The sequence below is a fragment of the Centruroides vittatus genome, unplaced genomic scaffold (assembly GCF_030686945.1).
Source record: "Centruroides vittatus isolate TY-2023 unplaced genomic scaffold, ASM3068694v2 contig_3077, whole genome shotgun sequence".
In the NCBI taxonomy this organism is placed as follows: domain Eukaryota; kingdom Metazoa; phylum Arthropoda; class Arachnida; order Scorpiones; family Buthidae; genus Centruroides; species Centruroides vittatus.
The window spans coordinates 204082-228430 of NW_027121979.1; the positions used below are offsets into that span (position 1 = coordinate 204082).

General features: G+C 32.3%; 1 protein-coding gene and 1 long non-coding RNA gene across 2 annotated transcripts in view; both read right to left on the reverse strand.

The window, feature by feature from the left end:
- Abcd3 (ATP binding cassette subfamily D member Pmp70) overlaps positions 1–5573 on the reverse strand; it is a 44242-nt gene extending 38669 nt beyond the window's left edge. The window contains exon 1 of the mRNA XM_067267720.1: positions 5361–5573. Coding sequence (XP_067123821.1) covers positions 5361–5470 — 110 coding nt within the window. The 5' untranslated portion in view covers positions 5471–5573. The remainder of the gene's footprint in view (positions 1–5360) is intronic.
- Positions 5574–18408: 12835 nt separating this feature from the next.
- LOC136973050 (uncharacterized) lies at positions 18409–19302 on the reverse strand. The gene is made up of 3 exons (XR_010880434.1): positions 19175–19302; positions 18906–19106; positions 18409–18832 (listed from the first exon to the last, which is right to left on the reverse strand). It is a non-coding gene; the product is annotated as an uncharacterized lncRNA (long non-coding RNA).
- Between the last annotated feature and the right edge of the window lie 5047 nt (positions 19303–24349).

Sequence of the window (24349 nt, forward strand, 5' to 3'; positions counted from 1 at the left end):
TTTTAAAATGAGTAAGAAGAAACAATGCATTTAATGGTTTCCAAATGTGGAGAACTATATACAGTAAGGACAAAGTGTAGATTTCAAAAAAAGTTTTTCTAAGAATATTTCCAAGCCTTTCTCAACAAGGGAAAATGAGTTAGGGGTGTTGGAGTACAGTTGGGGGCATTGAGTATAACTTTATGGAACCAAGGAGGAGGTTCGAAAAAGTTTAGAAATCAATGCCTCCACAGATAGTGGCGATTTAAACTCAGGGTGCTAATTAGCACCTGGCACCTTTTAATTTATGACTATACTTCTGATTTAATCCTAATAAAGTTTAGCCTCCTAAACATATATATATTTTATTTTTTTTTGTATAGTTAAAAGACTGAAAATACAAGGTTATGTATTGATGTACACTTTAAGGCAATGCTGCTTGAAGAAATGGTAATTCTTGGATGGTGCCAATCTGCAAAGTTTTTAAGTAAGGAAACATGTATGAAGTATCACTGTACTTCCATGCATATAAGAACAAGCTCTTATATGTGAAAATTACTTGTTTTCAAAACATGTCCTGCTTCACTTATAAGAACATACTTTGAATATAAGAACATGCTCTTGTGTGCAAACTTGTTTTGGCTTATAAGAACACTGCATTGCTGTGTCAATGTAAATTAAATGCATTGGGTTGACCAAAAAGCTCATTCAATTTTTAAATAAAAATAAAAGACATATTTTTCATTTTATCCAATAACTTATTGAAAATTGTATTCACTGTTTTGTTCCACTATCATCTTCCATCTTTCAGCCAACATCATAATTTCATCTTCCCAAAACTATCTTTTTAGCAAAGAACTGTTCCAGGTGCACTTTATAGTCTTCCGGGAAATTGAAATTTTTTCCATTAAGAGAATTTTGTAAAGTGTAAAATAAATGAAAATCCAAAGATACAATGTCCAGTGAATATGGCAAATGGATAAGAACTTACCAACCAAGATGTAACATTTTGTCTGGTCATCAAAAAAAAAAAAAAAACAAAAACATGCAGTCTTGTGTTATCCTGAAGGAAGATTATAAGTTTTCTATTGATTAATTCTAGATACTTTTAGTCTAGTGCTGTTTTCAGGTGACATAACTGAAAAGTAGTTCTTATCATAATTAATCATTTGGTTTTCTGGAAGCTCATAATAAAAGACTCCCTTCCAGTCTCGCCATATACACATCACCTTCTTTGCATGAAGCCAGCCTTTGGTGTGGTTGTGTTGGTCCATTTCACTTGCCCCACAATCTCTTCTGTTCCACATTATTGTAAAGTATCCACTTTTCATCTGCCCATCACAATTTGTTTTAAAAATGGAATGTTTTTGTTACAATTAAGTAGAGAATCACATGTAGAAATACAGTCAAGAAGGTTTTTTTCACTTATTAACTTATGTGGAACAAAAAAAAAAAAAAAAAAAAAAAAAAATCAAAGCAATTTACATAACCAAGCCACTGTAAATGATTTTCAATGCCTGATTTGGATATTTTCAGTATGTTGGCAATCTTCCACTTGATATAATGTTGATTGTTCTCAATTAATGTCTCAATTTGATCACTAGCAACTTCAACTGATCTACCTGACTGTGGAGCATTGTCCAGTGAGAAATTTCCAGTACAAAACTTCACAAACCACTTTCAACACATTTGATCACTCACAACATCTTTTGTGTTTTAGTTGCATTTTTATAATTCTTGAAATAATAAAGCATATGCCAAAAATGTTGCTTGCATTCTTCCATCTTCAATACTAAAATCGCAAAACAAAAATTTACCAGTTGGAATTTTAAGAGAACTTTATCAACACTGATATGACAGTTGTCACAATACAATTTAATAAAATTGTTTTGAATGAAGTTAAGAAACAACTAAGTGTTGCTAGAGCCATCTTATGGAAAAAACCAAATGAACTTTTTGGCCAACCCAATAAATGTACTGAATAGTAACTATTCAGTGACTTCTATGTGGTAACTACTATTAAAAATTTAAAAAGCCACAATAAAAAGTTGCTTTCAATCTTATAAAAGTGTTTAGAAAATTCATGAAGTACAATACTGATTTTGCCTCATCTACAAGAGCAGGCTCATATGTACAAAAATATAGTTTGTTTTCAAAAACCATAATTAGCTAAAGCCATAAAAGCTAAAAGATAATATAAGTGCTCACAGACACCTTCTATACTGGTTTTTCCAATAAACTTACCTCCTGGAACCAGTAGGAAGATGTCTGCAAGTGTTTAAAAACATGACATGTCATTTCAGAGTGCAGTATATATATATGAACCTAAATATGATGCAACAGCCTATGTAGGTATCCAACATAATAATGCAGTAATATAGAAAAAAATGGTATTAATCTTTAGTAAACTGAAAAAATATTATCAGTCTCTGCCATTTCAATTAGTTTGTGAAACATTTATTTATAACAGAAATCTCCAACCTATTTCTAAGGAGGGTCATGTAAGTTGTTAAAAACAAATTTGAAGGACAGGCACAGAAGATATAGTCAGATGTTAAAATTAAAATTTTTTTTTTCTGAATAACAACAAATGTAAATCAATGTAAAATTTGCAACTGATTTTTTGAAAGAATGTCATCAAAACTGGGATAAATTATGTGTTACCCAATATTAAAATCTCCTTTATATATTTATTGGACAACAATGTTCAATATTTTGATATTATGTATTTCATTTTTAAAAAGGTTTGTTTGCAAGCTTAGAAGCAGAAATAAATAGTCTCTGTGCAAATATTTTAAGACTTAAAATTCTCTTCTGACAGAGATTTCCAAAAATTTAACACCTCCCTTCTGTAAACAGATTTTTACAAAAATCATTTGTAGCAAGGTCTATTAATTCTAGTTGACTTTTCAAAAATTTAAGTTCTTTGAACTAATGTATTAGTGAAAACAAGCTACATGGGCAAGATAAATATGCTTTAGATACTGTAGGTTGGAGACTCCTGTTTTAATATACATTGTTAATACCATAGGGAAGGAGTGGCAAATCTATGGCATGCGTGCCCAAACTAGCACGTAAGAAGAAATCATCTGGCACATAATGTATCGTATTATTTCGATTTATCATCTTTTTGGTTTATCACATGATCATCCTTTTTTCAATCAGATTTTTTACATTTATTCTAATTAAAACATATTCATTTAATTTATTTATATATTTTTATTCAAAGTTTAAAACTTTGGCGCACACGTCTTTAAAGCTTACTATGTATCACACAGACTCAAAAAGTTTGCCACCCCTTGCCATAGGGTTACACTTCAGCTATGCTACTATTTATTAGATTCTTCTCAAGTGGAAAGCAACCGAGAGATTTAAAAAAGAGTGTATAACCTTACAAAAACAAATGTAAAGGAAAATTTGGAGCAAAACATTTCAAAAGGTGTCTCCTAAATTTGTTTTTCTTTTTAAATTTTTATTTGCATACAGATGGTCTCTAACCAGTAGAGTACGTTTAATCTATATATATAAAATTACATGTCCTGACTGACTGATTCATCCTCACCCAGAGCAAACCGCTGAACCTAAAGAGATGAAATTTGGTACACAGAGTATGTCATGAAAACGCACACTAAGAAGAGATTTTTGGAAATTCCCCTGTGGGGGGAGAGGGAGAGGATTAAGGCTTAACCTGAAGAATGGCTCTACTGTACTATTTTAAATAAATTTTTTTTTGTTTTTGATAGTAATAACTCAATTTCCAAACGTACAATATTTACCAAATCATCCAAATCATTTGCTCGAGCAACACCAAGCTCATTTGCTAGTAGAAAATAAAGTCTTGTTTAAATTACAATATCAATTTGAACACTTAAATATCCTTTGACAGTAACATGAACAGAAAAGGATCCAGGAGACCCAGACCCACTTACCTTCATAAATAAATAATCTAAGAAAAAAATCAAATAAGTACTGGAAAAAGATTTTATATATATATATATATATATTATTTATATCCAAAAGTTTTCATCCATGGTATTAGCAATTAAATCCAGACTGGTACAGGGATTAATGTATGCTTTACACATTAAATTAAATATTGTATTGATTTGAGATGAACTAATGTGTTAACAGAATGTAATTACATTCTGTTAACACATTAGTTCATCTCAAATCAATACAATAATTTTAGTAGAACTTCAGATAATTTTGATATTTACAAAATTAATCTTAATATCTAACTCCAATATATATACTCAGCAGAGTTTATAAATTCAGTTTAAATACATTGTATATTGTGTTGTTATTCCACCTATAATTGTTATAATGTTAAAAATTTAAGAAAACCTTATTTGAAGAAATTGTCAGTATACTTTTCAAATAAATATTTAAAGTAGCCTAATTTTCATGTTTATAAACACACAAAAATCATAAATATCTTTGACCTATTTCATACACAAACAAAATTATACATATACATACATACATATATATATGTATATGTGTGTTTAAATAATAAAATTATTAATTTTATTGAAATTTCAATAAAGTTTTAATAAAAGCATAAATATTTCAATAATTTTGCAGTATTTTTTCATCTCCATAACATTTATCATTTTACTGCACTCTTAGAACCCATAACCAGTGTGATATAAAAGTATTTTACACATCCCAGTGGTCTCCAGTGCAGTTTAGTTTATCATTTTAAATGATTATATCCAAAATTTGTTCTAAAAAATCCTAAAAATAATATTAAAAGAAATAAAAAAGATTAATAAAATTTTTAAGCAAGTTAATTTCTAATTTGTATTCTCAACTCATTATTATTAAACTTATAATACTGAAAGATAAACTATTTAGGTAAAGCAGCATTCTAGAATCATAGTTTTATTGCACAACAAACTTGATTATTTAAAATCGGCGTGAAAAATTAAATTAATTACCTTCTTTTCTATTCCATACATAATAATAAAGAAAACAATTTTACAAGTGTATTATTTAGTTTCTTAATTTTTCTACAGTGAATGTCTATTTCATATTTGTAATACACATATTTTATTATTATATTGCATATTTGTAATATACATCCCATTATTATGTTTTATTATTTTTACCTAGAAATTTACCTAGGTCCAATTTTGCATCACAATTCTATAATACAGTAAATGATAATAAGGAATATAATATGAAGTTCCTTTCTAATTTATATATATATATATATATATATATATATTATAGATTATAATAATGAATCCATATTCCCAATAATATATTTATTTTTACTTATTTTACACTAAAATATTTATGTTAATTTCAGTAACATTGAACCATTTCCTTGCAGAAAACTGGATTTTAAAGGAGATAAGATGATATTTTTTATTTACCTTTTTTCCCTGAGTTTTAAACTTGCCCTTGACATCCAATATGCAAGTAATAGAGAAACACCAACCACACCCGAATTCCTCAACATCATTTTGCTTAAAACTTGCGACATTCTTAAAGAAAATGTCTTTCTTTAAACAGATAAAATCTTATCCGTTCCGAACTTTACAATACAAAACTCATTTTACAAGTGTAACATGGTACACGTGACTGGTCTAATACGTCACAAAGTATTACAAAACGTGATTGGAACACGCTGTAACTTAAAGGAAATCCCCAACAAAAAAAAATATTTTCTTATTAATTAATTTAGCATCGAATTAATTGATAAAAATACTAATTATAATTGAATATAGGCGTATATTTTTTATATAAAGTAAAAAATTGATTATACGTTAATGTGTTAATAATATAATTGAATTATAGTTTAATACGTATAAAATAAATCCATTAAAATTTAATGTAAACATAGCATTTCTTTGTTAAAATATACGTTTGTTTCCTTAAAGGATTTTCGAAGATTTTTAAAATATTTCTATTTCTATTGTCTTTATTCTTGGGTAATCATGAATTGTTCGTTGAGGAAGGTCATGCACATCCCCGACTTAAAGTTCACTCGAGCATAAAATCTGTAATGAAAATATTTGATTATATCAAACCAGGAATAATATTTGTTTTGATAAATTCTTCTAATATATCAATTAAAAATTTTGAAAATAAATTTGACATTTTAATTAAAATAATTTATTCAATTTATCCTGTAAAATAAAATGAACAAGGAAAAAGAATTATTAAGTTCATAATCATTACATTTCGTAAACGTCTTTTAATAATTAAATATTAATAAAATGCGTTTTATAATTACATTCCTTGATAATAATTTTAGTATAATTTTATAAACAATAATTAGACGGCCGGATGGCCGAGCGATCAAGGTAACAGCCTACCGCTCAGGGGGGGCCCGGGATCGAATCCGAACGGGTCGAATAATCCCCAGGAATTTTTCGGGGGGTGGTCCGTTCGGATATGTCGAGCCCCATCCTCACCACCCGGTCGCCCCATTGTGGGCCTGGCCGAACCCATAATGGGCCTTCTAAAAGAGGCCCTCTTAGTGCCCACAGGGCGGAAGGAGTTAAAAAAAACAATAATAAATTGTTTATAAATACTGTAGTAATAAGACAATCTTGTTTTGACACTTTCACAATAATCTCAATTTATTGTGAAAGTGTCGCATTATTAACTTTCGTATTATTATAGTTTTCGTTTTTTCCTGATTTACAAATAATTTAATTATTTTTATGATTTATTAGATGTCAAACAATCTATAATCAATCTTTATATACAAATATATAATTTTGTATTATAACAGTCTATTTTACGAGTTTATGGCCGCTTCCATTGCGAGCATACCAAACACACGATGGGTATGATAAAAAGGCCCTGTGCCAACGAGATAGAATAGATAGAGTGGCCAAAGCCATGATGGCACTAAAGCCCTAAAACTGAGCTGTGATGAAACAACATCCACCAGGATGCCAACGGTGTTGCTACTAAACAGAACAAGATAAAAATGCCATTGGCCATTTTGGTTCTTTTGACTGACAGGGTCGGAGGGCAGAATCAATTTTATCATTTCTGCTGACAAGAGGCATAAGACAGCTTCATCTAGAATTTCCTTTTCCTCTATTCGTAAACGAATATAACCGCAATAATACCATAGCTTATATTATAGAAAATGCTTGGTTGCTCAGATTGATCAGCCTAGTGGCCAGAAATAAATTATTGGGAAAGTTAGATTTAATAAATGAGGAACCAGCTGAAAAATTGCATAGACTTTGTATTGGGAAGACTACCTACGTGAACACCTTTAACTTTAATATTTTAATTTTCTTGGTCTTCAAGCTTGTTGTGGATGATTATTATTAATTTAATTTGTTAAATATAGGTTTACATTATCTGATAATGCAAGGGACAAAGGGTTAAGCCTATTGGTTGACTGGAAGAACTGCACTCTTCATAGCCGTAAACAAAATGCATCATTCCACTCAAAGTCTCATAGGTTTCGACTGAAATGTTGCATTTGATCACCACCCTGTTTTTGAATATCCATATTCCTCACTATCACTATGTCATGAATATGTGGAATGCATAGCAGGAAATGTTTCCTCATTAGCAAAACAAGTAAAATGTGCTGGTTACGCAAATTCTTTGTGAGAAATATAAAAAAATCTAGCCTAACAAAAAGAAATGATGTAAAGAACAGCCTTGTGACCTTTATAAGTCTTTCATGTGGCGTAATAAAGTTACTGAAAACTAAGCTTACCAGACGTCCCGCTTTGTTCGGGACTGTCCAGATTTGATGATGTGGTCCCTGCATCCCTGACAATTTGTCAATTTGTTCCGGTTATTTGGTAAACTTTTAAAAGTGTCAAATATACAAGAAGTAAAAATAGTACAGTCTCTGGTAAAAATAGCGATTTGGCAACTAAAATATCCCCTCTGTTATACTCACTGTTTCCAATCTAAATATTTTGTATCGAGATCTAAGTACAGTACTTTTAATGTTGCCTAGATGTTTTCCACCAAATTTATATCATATGGCCGTTTTATTTTTTCATTCAGGTATTTTTATTTTATTATTTGTATTTATATTTGTTTCAATTACAGTTGTCAACACTGAAGCTTACACTGACCACGTAATTGTTGCAAATGTCCTAACTTATCTGTGTTCAAATTGCTAGTCGGCATTTACGATTTTGTACTGTAAACTAATGTAATATCCAAAATGACAAAAAGAAACTGTGTGTTTACTGATGAATGATCATATTGACAAAGTAAAATATGAACTGTGCTTTCCAGAACTTCCAATAACTCATGGTAGGCGTTCGGACATTAAAAATCATTCGAAACGTGCGAAATATAAGGCAAGCCTAGTAGCAACGGAAGGAACTTTCTCAAATATATTGTCATATTTTAAAGGTACCAATTCATTTTCTGTTGTGAGTATTTTCCTAAAATTGTTCCGACAAGCAAGAGACAGCACGTTATAAGTTTGTTTTATAGTTAGAATTAAGGCTGGAAAAACCACAACGATAACTTTACTCGAAGGAACTCGTATCAACTTCGAATGTTTTTTTTTTTTTTTTTTTTTTAATGTTCGCCGCCTTAGGGGGGGATCGTTAATCTCCGCGACAGGATAGTCTAGGGTCGTTCGCGTGTGGGTGTGAGGGAGGATGACACAGACAATAAGTGTCTCACAAAGAAACCCGTTTATTTAAATATAAAACAACTCACACTATACACAGATCGTTACAAATGGTGAACGTTCGAACGTTGTTGTGCCGATGTGTTTCCTATCGTCGCTCGATAGAAGGCCCCGGGGCAGCGGCTGGTGCAGCGACTCGTCGGTTGGCGTCGGCGGACCTTTCGATGGACACCTTGGAACACCTCTTGTTTCCTTGAAACCTCTCGGAAAAGTCTCTTGTCCTTCCAATTCGGCGATTACTTCCATCTCCCTTTTTCGTATTGTTCATGTTGATTGGCTCCACGTCCTTCCTTTCTCTCTTCTCGATTGGTCCCTCGCTTGTTTCCAAGCGAAAAACGACCCCTGTTCGAGTCACGAGAAAGAACCACCTCGACAAATCTACTTGACACCCTCCGTTTACTCAGGTTGGAAAGAATTGATGGAACTTTGAAACTTGCGCTCATATTTTCCCTATTGTTGTCTAGTCTGAGATTTTTGAAATTCAATGCTTTGATATGAAGTTCCTTTTTATAATTAACTTTTCCCTTTTTCCTAATTTTAATGATCTAAATTTTGTATACGAGCGACTTGTCAAAGGTCCATCTATACTGGAGGACATTCGTCTACAATCATTACTCATTACAATTATTGCGTTTTATTTTACATTAGGCTCTTTTTGCCTTTCGACATCTTTCTCCTTTTTTTTCATGCGTCGCGGTTTCAAATGACTAACGCGTCTAATACGATCTTTGATCGGCTTTTGTCCCTTTTAATAATGGACGATTTTCTACATTCGTTTTAACAATTTTCTAATATAAATAATTAATGTTAACCCGTTTTTGGGACTTCACATTTTTATTCCAGGATGATAGGCCCGATTCTTCATAAGTTGAATGAAACGTAGTCCCTTACTCCAGCAGTCAAATTTTTCAGAAGAAAGCGTATCTCGCCGAGTTTCTTTGTGTTCTTCATTCAAGAGTTCTTAGCGTTCTTCTGTCGTCAGATCAGTTTTAGGTTCCGTTACGAGCTCTTTAATGTTCCTTATTTCTCAGATGTGTTTTTTGTTATTCCTTAAGCTGCTGGAGTCTTCTTGATTATACTGCATCTTTCTTAGATAAGATTGAACTGCGGCCTACTGTAGACCCGTACTAGCCATACTGCCTAGCAACATCAGACATCTGCCCACTCTCTACCTTTGCTATTATACTCTCACTTTTCGAAAATAAAAACCGACGCAAAACTGAACGAATGCCCACCCCCGAATACTATAAAAGAATTGTTTCTATCAGAAAAATAAAAGGCTAGAATTACAGGGGAGAGTCTCAAAGTTCGGAGGAATCCTATCCGATCAGTATATACCGGGTAGAGCGTCGACGTCGACGTCTCCCGCGTTCCGAAAATTTTCGAATTGTTGCCCAAAGAGAAGGAAAGACCAATCGATATTCATTATTTACGTCGCTTCTTTTTCTGTATGTTCTGTGAAGTTTTACTACTCAGGCACCTTATACCTCTGAGAAATTATTAATTTAATATTGCAAACGTTTTCCACCTGTTCCCCAGGTCAGGTGGAAAACGTCCAATATTAAATTAATAATTTCTCAGAGGTATAAGGTGCCTGAGTAGTAAAATTTTAAAACTCTGAGCATTTTTTCAAGTGTTTTGTGAAGTGTTCGTTATCCGAACATGTGTTCGTTGTTCGAACATAAAAATCTTTCGCGAAAGTGTGCGTTATCCGATTTGTTCGTTAACCGATCACCCACTGTATTAATAAATTAGTTTATGCTTGTATTTTGATTCTTGCGATCCTTATTTCCGGATCAGTTTACAGACCTGCTTCAGGCCTGTAAAGTGGCCGAAATTGTTTGTTATATGATTAAAGTTATTGCTGGAAAAGTACAAATGATGTTTTTTTAATTATTTTATTGTGAAATCTCGGGTTATTAAAAAGGAATTTTTTGAGTCAGCTACTTTTTAGAAAATTTTTGGCTACAAAAGTTAAAAACATCTGACCCGCTGTCGTACTCGAAACAAAAAAAAAAAAAAAAAAAAAAAAAATGGCACTTAAGCAGTTTAAGTTTGACACCCCTGATTTAACAAATTTCTCGACAATATAAATAAATAAAAGATAAACAACGAAGATAAAACATAATAAAGTAGGTGCAGTCATGCTTGGCGTAAATGGACCTGAAACAAAAATACTGTACTTGAATGAGGAAAATGTAAAAATATCATATTGTTAATTAAATATATGTTCTCGTAATAGATTTGACATTTTAAAAATTGTTTCATTATTATAATTGTAATGATTGGAAACAAATTAACCAGGTTTCACTGTATATTTTTAAAATATTTAAAACTGTTTTCCGCCATTTGGGCACTAAGAAGACTTTTTTTTTTTAGCATGCCCATTATAAATTCGGCCAGACCCACAACGGAACCAAACGGGTGGTGAGAGACGGGTCCTGATTAGTGATGTAACGAATATTCGGTTACTATCCGGTATTCGGCCTATTCGGCCTATTTTTCGCTATTCGGCCGAATACCGAATATTTAAATCACTATTCGGCCGAATACCGAATACTTAAAAACAGGAGTAAGAAATTACAATAACATAGTAAATTAATCATTTTGGTAACTTTTATTAATGCTGAACATTAAATTATAATTATTAAAGTTAATAAGAAATAGCATCTAACTCTAGTATTAAATTATTTCGTAATTAAATATTATTATAGCCTTTATCTAGCCCGATATCTTATGGAATTGATGGCGTGTAGGTTAGAATGTATCCGGCATTAATGTTATATTCGTATTCGCGTATATTTTTATATTTTTTAAGATATTTTAAAATGATTTACGAAACGTTTTATTGAAACGTATCGTATTTAATGAAAGAATTATTTATCTATTTCTAGAAGATGAGTAACTAATATATAATTTATTTTATATATAAAGCAAAGAATGAGCATTTCTCATTATATACAAAAGATAACATTTGAAAATCATGTTAAATTCTCATCATGTTCAATTTTTCATGTTAAATTTTAAAATCATGTTAAATTTTAAAAATATTGACAAAAGCAATGGCAACAAAATGTCACAAAACTTCACAAATAAAAACCCTCAATAATATATTTGAACTGTTCCACAACTAGGGAAAAACTAGACCATATGTCCCCACTAAAGTATATCTTTAGGGTACTATTCAGTATACAAATACGTAGTAAAAACAAAATTTTAGTGCTTAATTAAAAAGTTAAAAAGATCGATTGCAAATAAAATAACTTAAAAGTTATAACTTACATTTAAATACCAATAACTGTCGAACCATATCGGGCTATTTACGGCTATTACATAAATTACAAACCAGTTTGGGACTAGAGGTAGATGTTAGGCTCCATCTCATATTAACTTTAATAATTATAATTTAATTAATTAATTAAAATAATTTAGAGCTACTGGAAGAAAAAATCGTAGTGACAGCGGGCCAATAGAGAGCAGGGTGCGCGATAATGCGGTTTGCGCGCCAATTTTCGTACGTGCATTAATCAAGCCGAATAGTTTGGCCGAATATTCGACCATTCGGCCACGCTCTTGGCCGAATATTCGGTATTCAGCCAAGCTCCTAGCCGAATATTCGGTATTCGGCTGAGGCCAAATATACTATTCGTTACATCACTAGTCCTGATATATCCAGACGGACCACCTCCAAAAATTTCTGGAAGTTTTTTCGTTAAAATTTGAATACGGGTTTGTAGAGCAGTATACTGCCACCTTAACTGTTCGGTCATCCGGCCGTCTAAACCCTGTATATATATATATATATATATAAAGTAATACGCCTACATTTTATAGTGATTAAAAATCATACCTTTAAGAAAATACTGTAGGCTATACACAAACTAGCGCTGTAAAAACCGGAAATTATAATACTTTGTAGCCGGTTTTCAACAAAACCGGTTTTTAAATAAGAAACTAAACCTTTTTGAATTTGTAGAATTAATGTTTTTTAATTAGACAATAAAACGAGTTTAAAAAAATTTGTAGACATAACAGGAAAAGCTGTTTATTTAAAATATTTTTCTTTAAAAAGAGTATATCATTTGATCTTTTAAATGTTTTTTGTTAGAAATAATGACTGCATTATTTAAATGCCCTTGAAAATGTCACCAGTCTTTTTATACATTATTCCAGCCATTGTAAATTTAAGATTTAAGAATGATTATAAGGAAATTATAATTTATTAAAATGAATTAATCATTGGTTTAAATGACTTAGAAATTAGAGTTTTAAATTAGAATTAATTTAATGGTATATAAACTCAGTCTATTATGCGTTAATACGTAAGGGTCGAGTTATAAACTCCGTAACGTAACCGTATCCATATTCGTAAATGTTTGCTACACTGGATATCTATAGCAATACAGTAGAGCATCGATTATCCGATCCCCGATTAACCGACCGCGTTCTAGTCGGCAAATTCAAAGGTCCGCTAGTGATATGGCGCTACAATATTTGGTTATATCTTGGCTACTTTAATATTATTTTTGTTAAATTTTTGCTTGTTTTAGCTGGCAGCACTGGCTCGACCATGAAAGGCAGGCTAGTATTTAAACCAGGCCTAATACAACTATACTAATAATGTATTTTTTCATACTTTTCGGTTATCCGACCAACCCAGTCCCTAATTAAGTCGGATAATTGATGCTCTACTGTAGTTATAAACTACCGTAAGGCCTTTTCCGTATCCGTAAAGGAACAAACTTTTTTACGATTTACAAAGCAGTCCATCGTGAGCATGCGCAAAATCATCGGTAGTTACTGCCAGATCTAACACTATAATTATTTATTCATTTTATTATTTTTCTTTATTTTTTTTATGACTAAAGTAATTCTTATCTTAAAATTTTATATTATTCAGAAGCATCATTGTCGGGCAAAAGTTACGTTTTAACCAATTTGTGAAAGTTTCGTCGGTTGCTTCCGGCACAACTTCCGATTGTACATCGACTGTGCAATGTGCAGTTGGTCAATTCTCCGTATCACTACCGTAAAAATTTGATCGTTCCAAAGTTTTTTTACGGAATACGGTACGGACATACGGATACGATACGGAGTTTATAACCACGCTATACGGATACTCTTACAGCTACGAGATACGTTACGTATAATCGAGTATTTCACTTCGACCCTCAACGTATAGCAATTTATTACAAAATTTAAAAAAGGATTTTTACTTTTTCGGCTGTTGTATATAACAGAGGAAAAGTATGGCGATCGGTCAAAAAAGATTTTTACATTTTTAAACTTAGATCACCTTGAAACATTGAGAAATGCGAAAAAAAATATCGGGGGTAATTTCTGTATGTATGAATGTTAGTGTGTGTAGAGGGGGCACAATTATGCTCAGCCTGTTTGAAGCTTAATGACTCCTGTGCTTTTTGTCGAAAATTTCTGAAAGTTTACAGGGGTGTTTGTTTATTAGGGGAATTGATGCTATTAAATTTTGTTGGTTAAAGCTCGAGGGGTGAGGAGATAAAGGGGGTCGAAGTTAGTGACGATTTTACTCGTTATTAGTATTTACAATGTTTTTTAAAACTCTTCCCTGCCCTCAAAATTAAGCTTTTTGTTATTTTATAATAGTTAAAAATATAACAATTTTTTTAATAATAAAATGTGATAACAGATGGCGCCACCAAACGTCGCCGGGAAAGCTAAGCAACTCGTTGCTGAATTTTTTTACCTAGTTTTAATTGGGCTACCATCATTTGGGCGACAGAAACTTTAAAGTTTTTCCACGCTTAGCAAGCATATGATTTGGTTATTATTATTATTATTATTATTTTGTAAATATTAGTAAAATATATATAAATAAATATAAATATGGTTAAAGTTAGGAGGTACGAGTTATCTCCGACATAGAAAAGGAAATATTTTGGAACAACGTAGGTTAGCATCGTTAATTATTGTATGTCAGGATTGTTTAACAAAGCACATCAAAGAAAGGCAGATCTTCGAAAATAAATTCTTTTCAAGAAGTTTTATACTATTTGTTTTAATGTATAATGTATTATATTTTTAATTTTATGTAATTGTTGACTTCCTGAAAGTATTTCTAGGAAAACCATGAAAAATTAATGTAAACTATACTAGAAATGCACTATAAGAAATCATTTATCTAACTACTCATTATTCGATAAATGTAAAAGGATAAAAAAATTTTCCTGCTGTCTATTCTATTATTACAGCGAAAAGGGTTGATTTAACAAACTTCTCGGCAATATATATAAATAAATATAAGATGATTTATTAAAGTTTGATATAAATAAATAAATAAGTAAGTAAATATAAGATGAACAACGAAGATAAAACGTATATATAAATAGAATATTAAAGTAGGTGCAGCCATGCTTGGCGTAAATGGGCCTGAAACAAAAATATTGTTCAAAATATATCAAAGATTGCTGTGAGATTTGTCTACCAAGAATTTGGATTACAGAGACTAAAATCGTCATATTAATTAATAAAAATATTGTACTTGAATAAGGGAAATGTGGTAAAAATATCATATTGTTAAATATATGTTCTCGTAATAGTTTTTATGTATATTTGTTAATTTAAACTCGTTTCTTAAAAATATTATTTAAATTTCCTGGGTAGTAGATCAATAGAAAAGAATGAAGACAATAAAAGATTTTGTATTTTGTCTATTATTGATCTCTAATTTTGTAGCCCAGTTGGCAGTAGCCAGTTGACGGTGTCCCAATCCTGAACTTCCATTTAGAAAAATGAACCGTCTAATTAGAAAAAGAATTATGTAAATGGACTGTTTCGGAAGGGGCAAGTATAATAAATGCCTTGCCGCTGTTTTTTACATTTGATTTACATATTAGTCATGATAATATAATAATATTATCATGACTAATTTATTCATGACAAATATTATCATGACATTAAATTTACCGCGCGAGTACTCGCGTAAGTTACTTTTTTCCCTTTTATTAATCATTTAACGGTCAACAACGATGACTGCAAGTAATCCGTCATTAAACATTAATACTTAATTATAAATTATTTATTCAGCATAAGGATAAGATAGTATCAATGCTGTCTTCTTTCAAAACCGTGAGAACTTTCGATACTAGACACTACTGTTGACTTGCGAAAATGACATGGCTTTGGTAAAGGAAAATCTCTCTTCTTATTCTATGACAGAGAGAGATTGTATTATTATTTCTTTTAAAAAATGTTTTATCTAATTAGAGATGTTTAGAAATTGTTGTGCAAGTTTAAAACAAAAAAAGCAAGGTAATTACAGAAAAACAATGGAGCAATCACTCCAGTATGTGGAGGGAATTTTCTAGCTTCCTGTTGAAATTATTTACAAAAGATGATTTTTATCTCTATATTGTATTATAGAGAGAGATAATATCTTGATGATGCAATCTTCTTATATTAATTGTTAATGCACAGAAGTGCATTTAATTATTTTTTGTAAATTTTAAAATTTGTCGTTTTAATTTTTTAATTCTTCCTGCGACACGCTGTAGTTATTAAACCTAGTGATTAAAATATTTCTAGAATAATTAAGGGAATTCCTATTATTTTTGTTGTTAGCAAAGATAGATGGATAGGTTTATCTCCACAGACCGGTTGAGAGCTGTTATTTTAGTGTGGTTTAATTTAATGCGATGTCACAACACAATGAGTGGACAATTTGCTGGGGAAGTACTTTTCTTGTGAAATTGACTTCTATTCAGATGTTATATACGTAAAGAAAGCCAGGGAAACTCCGAGTGACCAGTCTGTTAGTGAGGCTCGACTGGCGACCAATTACCAGTGTTTAGTGGCTATCCAGTTTCGAGCCAACTGGTGGACCATTCGCTGTGAAAATGGACAAAGTCGCTTTAAAGAAATAAACTGTTGTTAATCTTTTCTCTATTTTTTGATTACATTGTTAACAAGAAAAGCAATTTCCAAACACGTTTTGTAAAACATGCTTTTTTGTACAGGATATGTTCAAAAATTGACATCGGGCAAAATTTACAAAAAGAAGATAATTACAAATACACGAAAATTATCACATTAGCATACAGTACGAACACTAAATTTTAATAAAACTGTAAGAATAAAAAGATACTAAAAACAAATTTTTATATTTAATTTTAGAAAGTTTACTTGCGTAAATATGAAATAGTAATCACTATTCCATAGTTAAATAGAATTATATAATTGTTTTTTATACTGAAGTTTAGTACTTAATAAAAATATATACGTACTAGCGGGTGGGCCCGGCGTTGCTCGGGCAAAATTAACGATAGTGAAGATTAAGATTATTACATTATAGTCAACCTTACCCATTTTCACAGAATGCAAGAATTGGGTTCCCCTGTTTCCAGACTAATTAGAGAATTTTTAGATGGGTCTAAAAATATGTTCGATTTCCCGCAAAAACGAAAAAAACTGCATCTGCGTCTTGCACTCTTAACAATTCCATTGTTACGTAACACTTCCATTGTTGATGGAAGTGTTAAGACTTATTCCTGTCTCTTTCCCCCGTGGGGAAGAATTTCGAAAAATCCCTTCTTAGTGTGCATTCTTTTTTTTTTTTTTTGTAACTCTTTTCGCCCAGTGGGCACTAAGAGGGCCTCTTATAGCAAGCCCATTATGGGTTCGGCCAGGCCCACAACGGGGTGGCCGGGTGGTGAGGGACGGGGACCGACATATCGGGACGGACCACCCCCGATAAATTCCTGGGGATTTCTCGACCCGTCCGGATTCGATCCCGGGTCCCCCAGGGCGGTAGGCTGCTAACCTTGACCGCTCGGCCATCCGGCCGCTATTGTGCATTCTCTTGACGTACCCTAACTGTGTACCAAATTTCAACTTTCAACTCCTAACCATTTGGGCTCTGCGCTGATTATTATTATTATTATTATTATCATCATCATCATCATCATCATCAACTCATCTCGATTATATATATAGATACGTACATATTTTACCTACAACTTTATATCTACACAAACAAACGCACACATATAGGCCTATGTAGTACAGTTACAGTTAGCTAGATATATAGCTATATATATATATGCATGTACTGTAGATATATTCGTGCTTTCCACTAGCTGACATCCACCAGCAAAAACTGGCGCACGTAGCACGAGTAAAATATGGTTTGACTCCGCGAAATTTTTACTGTCCCAGAGTTCACCAAAAATATCCAGGAAATCCACTTGAAATACGACCCGTGTGCTTGGGTCGCAATCTCAAAAACCACCCGTAGTTTATTAGAGAAAAGGAGGTAGTCCATGTGTAAGGTGACAGCCGAAAATGTGTTACTATAAAACCAAAACCATATTGACCATATTAAAGTTGTTCTTAGTCTATTGTTCTCTTATAGCATGGAGGTATTTCGATCTAAACCAGGGGTCACCAAACTTTTTTCACAGCGGGCAGCATAACCATTTGTTCAATATAGTATACTGAATACACAAAAAATAAAGAAAACCAATATATTTATTTATGAATACACAAACACGATCGTTAGGAGACTTATAAAAGGCTAAATGGATCTGTCCACTCTACCCCGAGCCCATATAAGCTCTCGATGGTCCTGGAGAACATGACTTCAGACAGCAATTGTCCTTGATAGAGAGCGCGAACTTCCTTAGCTCCAGAATATATTCATACCTACATAAAACTATAAGTATAAAAATTAATTGCAATTACTTGAACAGATAAAAGTTGATTAGAAAAATATGTAATCATACTTTATTAATATTTTGATGGTTAAAATGATTTAATTTTGAATGGTAAACGTTCAAAAAATACTTTCAACATTAAACGATTGCATATCTTAGTAAATTTTGAATTATTCTGTTCAGTTCATTATTCTGTTTTGAAATTTTGTAAAGTCGGGTTAATACGCATATAACTTTCTCTTCCTTTTCTGAGACTTCTTCCAACACCACCATCGGTGAATGAATTTTGCAATTAGCAACATGAAAATTGTGGCTATTACACCCAAGAATGCGTAACCATTAAATGGTATGCCGCCAATTATTGGGCATATAAATCCAGATATATGTTTTGAGATTGTATATCGACTATATTTCTGGACATCGAGGGGAAGATTGCCAAGATACTCGAAAAATGCTCGTAATCCCCATTTCGGTTTTGATTTACAGCAAATGCGGTCGTATATTCTTTGCATGATGGAACTTTCTAGAAAAGTAATTTAATTTAATTAACTAATCTGCTTGAAGTAACTTTAGAAATCACAAATCGAATCATTAACCATCCGGGAAGTAGTCTTGCATAAATTCGTTCATTAAATTACAGTCTCGCTTGCTGAAATCGTGTGTTATCAAGCAAGACATCCACGAATCATTCTCTTCGGAGCAAAATGTTTTTGAAAAGTGGTTTTCTACTTTAAGCTTAAGGCAACCCAAAAATCCGACTCTGCCTCTTTGGAAAAGTCTTGCGCACTCGGGTTGAGCTAATGGCGAGAATTTATGTGTCAGAACCTTTCTTTATCCAGAATTATTATGGAAATGTTGTACTTACTTCGGACAACGAATGAATGCAAACTGTATCCTGCTACTAGTATAAAACAGGTAACAATAAACACTCCTTTTAAAATCATCCTTGGTGAATTTGCTCCAGTTAAACTGCAAGAATCTAGATCATACAATGGGTTTTAAATGGTTTAGATTCTAACAATTAAATTGATTATTATTAACAATACTTTTATGTAATTAGTATCGGTAATGGAAATGACTTAAATGTACAGTACTTTAATGCTTGTATTGGTAATATTTTTCGCGTTTGGAGTTTTCGAGAAATTGGTCATTTGGAATTATGGGGATGGGGACATCCCCGTTATATTACTAAAGTGCATTTACACACGCACAAATCATGATTAATTTAAATTCTACATTTGGTTATGTTTATGATGTTTCGGAGGTGGGAAGGATGGTAAATTTTTTAAAATGTTGGGAGATGAGCGCCCTTACTGTATACAGGTACTGGTGAGGGTGATTAAATTTTACTTTCAATAATTTTTTATAAGGGACTGAGGATGGAGATGGACTCCCATCTCACTACAACCATTTATCATGCAGTGACGCTTATTATATTAATAAAAAGTGATTTTATATTTTTCTAAATTTGTAACTGATGAAAGGCTTATTCAAAAGGCGCCAAATTTAAGCTTGCCCGTGGTGTCATATGCTCTAGCCACATATATAGGTACAAGGAATGGCCTCTTCTTTGGAGCAAGTGCAAAGTTCGTCTTCCGTGTCCAACAGATACATGGATCGCTTCTTTCTTTCCAGTTCCGGTTCAGTTATATCGCGATACGACAAATTCGCTCGATGTCCTGGTAAATATTAATTAACGTCTGAATTAACAGTAAGTTTCTTTTATTTTCCCAGCTCTGTTGTATATAACAGAGGGAAAGTGTGTCGATCGGTCAAAAAATGGCTCTCCAGTTTTTTACATTTTTGTACTCGGGGGACCTTGATGCGTCGAGAACTGCAAACAAATTCGGATTATTTTTCTATATGTATGGATGTTAGTGTGGTGGCACAATTGTGCTCACCCTGTTTGAAGCTTAATGACTCCTGTGCTTTTTGTCGAAAATTTCTGAAATTTTGCAGGGGAGTTTGTTTATTAGGGAAATTGATGCTATTAAATTTTGGTGGTTAAAGGTAGAGGGATAGGAAGATAATGGGGGTCGTGTATATTTCCAATAGGGTCGGACTTAACGATTTTATTCGTTATTATCATTTACAATTTTTATAAATCTAGTCCCTACCCTCAAAGTAAGGCTTTTTGCCATTTTATAATAGTTAAAAATATGAAAAGTTTTTAATAATAAAATATCGCAAAAGATGGCGCAGCCAAAGATTGCCGAAAGGTTAAGCAAATTGTTGTTGGATTTTTCTATTCTATAAACACGTTTCAGAATCTCACTGTAGACAAGAATTCCGAACGAGTAGTAATGCAATATAAACATGCTCTCTCTATCTTTCTGTCACAAAAACTTTATTTCGCCTTCATGCAGATTACATTTAGGCATTTTAACTGAACAGAAAAGTTTTCTATTTACTAATTTTGAAACGTTCTTTGACTGTAATTGAAATTGTGCCGCGACTTTCATAGGAGACGAGATATGATTTGACCGCTACACGAGAAGAGGGATCGGAGTGCCTGACCACTACGATATCGATTAGACCAGTGTTCCGCAACCTTTTTCTACTCGCGGCACACCTATGACTCGACATGACTCAACACGGCACACCAAAATGTTATTCCCCTCAAAAACGTATGATAATGATTTTATTAATAGAATTTCGTAATGCCATAAACCTATTATTATTATTATGTTGGGTTTTGTGAGTTATACTCGGTTGACACCTGATGGCTGTGTAGTATGCCGGACCAGAGTCAAGGCATAAGAAATTTCAAAACAAGACAAAAATTAAATAAGTGTGTCAGCGTGTGTCTGTATTCAGAAATTGTGTAATGTCCTTCTGTAGTGTGATGTATACGTTTCTATTCAATTTTAATGTTTCCAGGCTTTTGTATAGCGTGACACCTGTAGAGGAGAGAACGACAGCAACCTATACAATAAGCAACCTATTCATCCTCTACAGATGCTTTATTTCCTGGGCGAGTTCTGTGTACTTGCTGATTTTTTTAGTGCGTGTGTTTTGTACATTGTGAGTGTTTGACACAGATATGTCTATAATGTATGTGATTTTATTGTGTTTGTCAATGAGTGTGATGTCTGGCCTGTTGTGGTAAATTGTTTTGTGATTATGGCTCTCGTACATTTTGTGCGTGTTGTTTTCCAATACTGTCTGTTGAATGTAGGCGTATTTGTAGTATGGTTCGTGGATGTGTAATAATTTGTTTCTTTGCAAGCTTTTGATGCATTTGCTACTTGATTATGTATATGTAAATAATCTGTCTGTGCCAAGAGCTTGCAACCAGAAGTGATGTGTTCTATGGTTTCTGGCATGATATGACATTTTTTGCATGTGTCGTTTGTGATTGTTGTATCTTTGAATATGTGTTTTCTGTAGTTTTTAGTATTTAAGACCTGATTCTGTATGGCAATCCCCGAGCTAACCAGTTGTTTGACGCAGTTTTTCAATAAAATCCTGGGCCAGGTCATAGGGATGTCTGCCATGGAGTACCTTTCGAACCACCCATGATTGCTTAATGGTGTCTATGCTATTTATATGTTGTGTCGTGTCCATCCATACGTTGTGAATGTAAATTTAATGGTATATTATTTGAGTCTGCTAGAGTTACTGCTTTTTGTAACTGTGATGTTTCTTGTTTTCTGTGGAAAAACTCTCGCAGTAACTGTATTTATTTGTAGTGGAGGTTAACTATATCGATCAGGCCACGTCCGCCATCTTTACGTGGAAGGGTTAATCTTTCTATGGCGGATTTAGGATGATGTTTATGCTTAGTAAGTGTTGTTCTTGCTTTTATTTGGAGTTCCTTAAGATCTATGCGAGTCCATTATATAACTCCAAAAGAATGAGTGAGTACTGGGACGACATATGTGTTTATTGTATTAACATCATCTTATTTCATCAGTGCTGCGGCAGAGAATGAAATACAAGCATAAGAAACACAGCAACTGTGATAAAAATATATAAATAAAACTTGAAATTAATAGAATATGTAAAAGTTCACGTTACACCTTTCATCTTGTGACGGCACACCGGTTGCGGAACACTGGATTAGACCACTACCGATTATCCACCTTTATTCTCGTGCAGTTATATTTAGCTAATATGTAGCAGAAACGTTCTAAATCGTTTTCTAAATCAACAGCTTTTAAATGATACATAATGTTATAGAAATTCATAATTCAAAAAATGTATGAGGAAATAACTGATTAAATTAAAAGCATTTCGGTTAAAATAAATTATTTCCGTATATGCTTAAAGACCAAAAATTATATCGTAAAAAACTCGATATATCTATTGTAGTGCTAAATTATGTTTTTTATTTTATTTAAATTATAGTTATTTTGCCATGAAATTAGATTTGAAATAGTTTTAGATAATCTTTGCATATGAAATTAACTGTTTTAAAAGTCAAAGTAATGTAGAAATTAAACGATTACATGACGGATTACTTAACAAATATTTATTTCTACAGCGACATTGGTAAGGAAATAATTTTAATGCATCTGTTATATAAAGACGATAGAAAGTGCTCAATTGAAATAAAGAAAGGTGATTTTAAAAATGAAAAAGAAAGTAAATGGGATTGAAAATATTATCACTGTTGCAAGTTCTGAAATGATAAAAGCCAGAATTTTTTGTCAAGAAAACTCAGCATCGATTAGTGTTAAACAAGCAGTATCAAGTTTCAATAGGTTATGGAAGACTCGGAAAATAACTTCACTAAATATGGAGGAATGAAATAAAGAAACAGTATTTTGTGAATGTAATTATAAACAAATCACGACAAAGCGTCGAATACATACAAAGAATTTTATTTAACAATAAGAACGAATATGATTGATAATGATTATTTACCATATTCATCTTTTAAGTCAAAGTACACTAAGGTCCAAATACAATACATCGAGATACCCTAAATAGGCTATGACGCTTTATATTTCATCACAAAGTTCTAATTTAATACGTTGTAAGCCGAATAAATAAAACAATAAACGAAAATTTAAAATCCTATACACAATCACAGTCTTCTATTATTATATTTGGTATTTCTTCCGTTGAAATTGTTCCTGAATGACTGGTTCTTACTGTTAACGAAGATAATAATGCTGGAGTACAACATAAAGAAATATTACTGTTCTGACCTTGCATATTCTTTTCTTCCAAATATTTTTGAATGATAGTTTGATAATGGAATCTTGGAAGAGTCGGATCATCTAAACAAGTACCTTTACAGAAATTAGCTGTAACGCCCGGTGGATCTACTATCCATTTAGACCAACCGAGACTGGCAAAGGAAACATAGAATTCCTGAACACAGCAATATTTCAAGCCTTCAAAACATTTTACTGCACGTTTTTTTCTACGGGAAGGTACTCGTCCTACCAATTTTAAAGACGATAAAAGGGCGCTTATCGTATTGAGTTGCTATCGGCTGTCGATTGCATGCATCGCAATGGATTTTGAAAATTAGATGATCATATTTATTCGACCATATTTTAGTCATATCAATTTTATACCAATCTGACTTTGTTGGCAAGATATGTTCAATTGGTAATTCTGTTCTTTCATATGCATTTTCATTCTTATCGAAATGCTCCACATGTAAAGTGTATGTGAGGTTATTGTACCTTTGTTGGTTACAATATATCCATAAATATGCAGAAGCTATTGGTGCCTCAGAAATAGTTCTGTGAGGTAAAGAGAAATTGAGGCCTACGGATGTTATTCTTGAAAAAACATTGTTCACTAAAACTGAAAAAAAAGATCAATATTAACATAAAACAAAATTTATATTTTTACTGCATTCACAATTTAACTCTTTCCCTCCTGTGGGAACAAAAAGGGCCTTTTTTCAATCCCATAACAGGGTGGCCAGATAGTGAGGGAGGGGACCAGACATTATTAGGGACAGGCCACTCTCGATAAATAATGAATTTTTAATAAATAAACTAATTATTTAATAACGTTTGCGATAATTAACTAAAAAACTTCCTACCATTTTTAGGAAAAAGCACATTATCTCGAG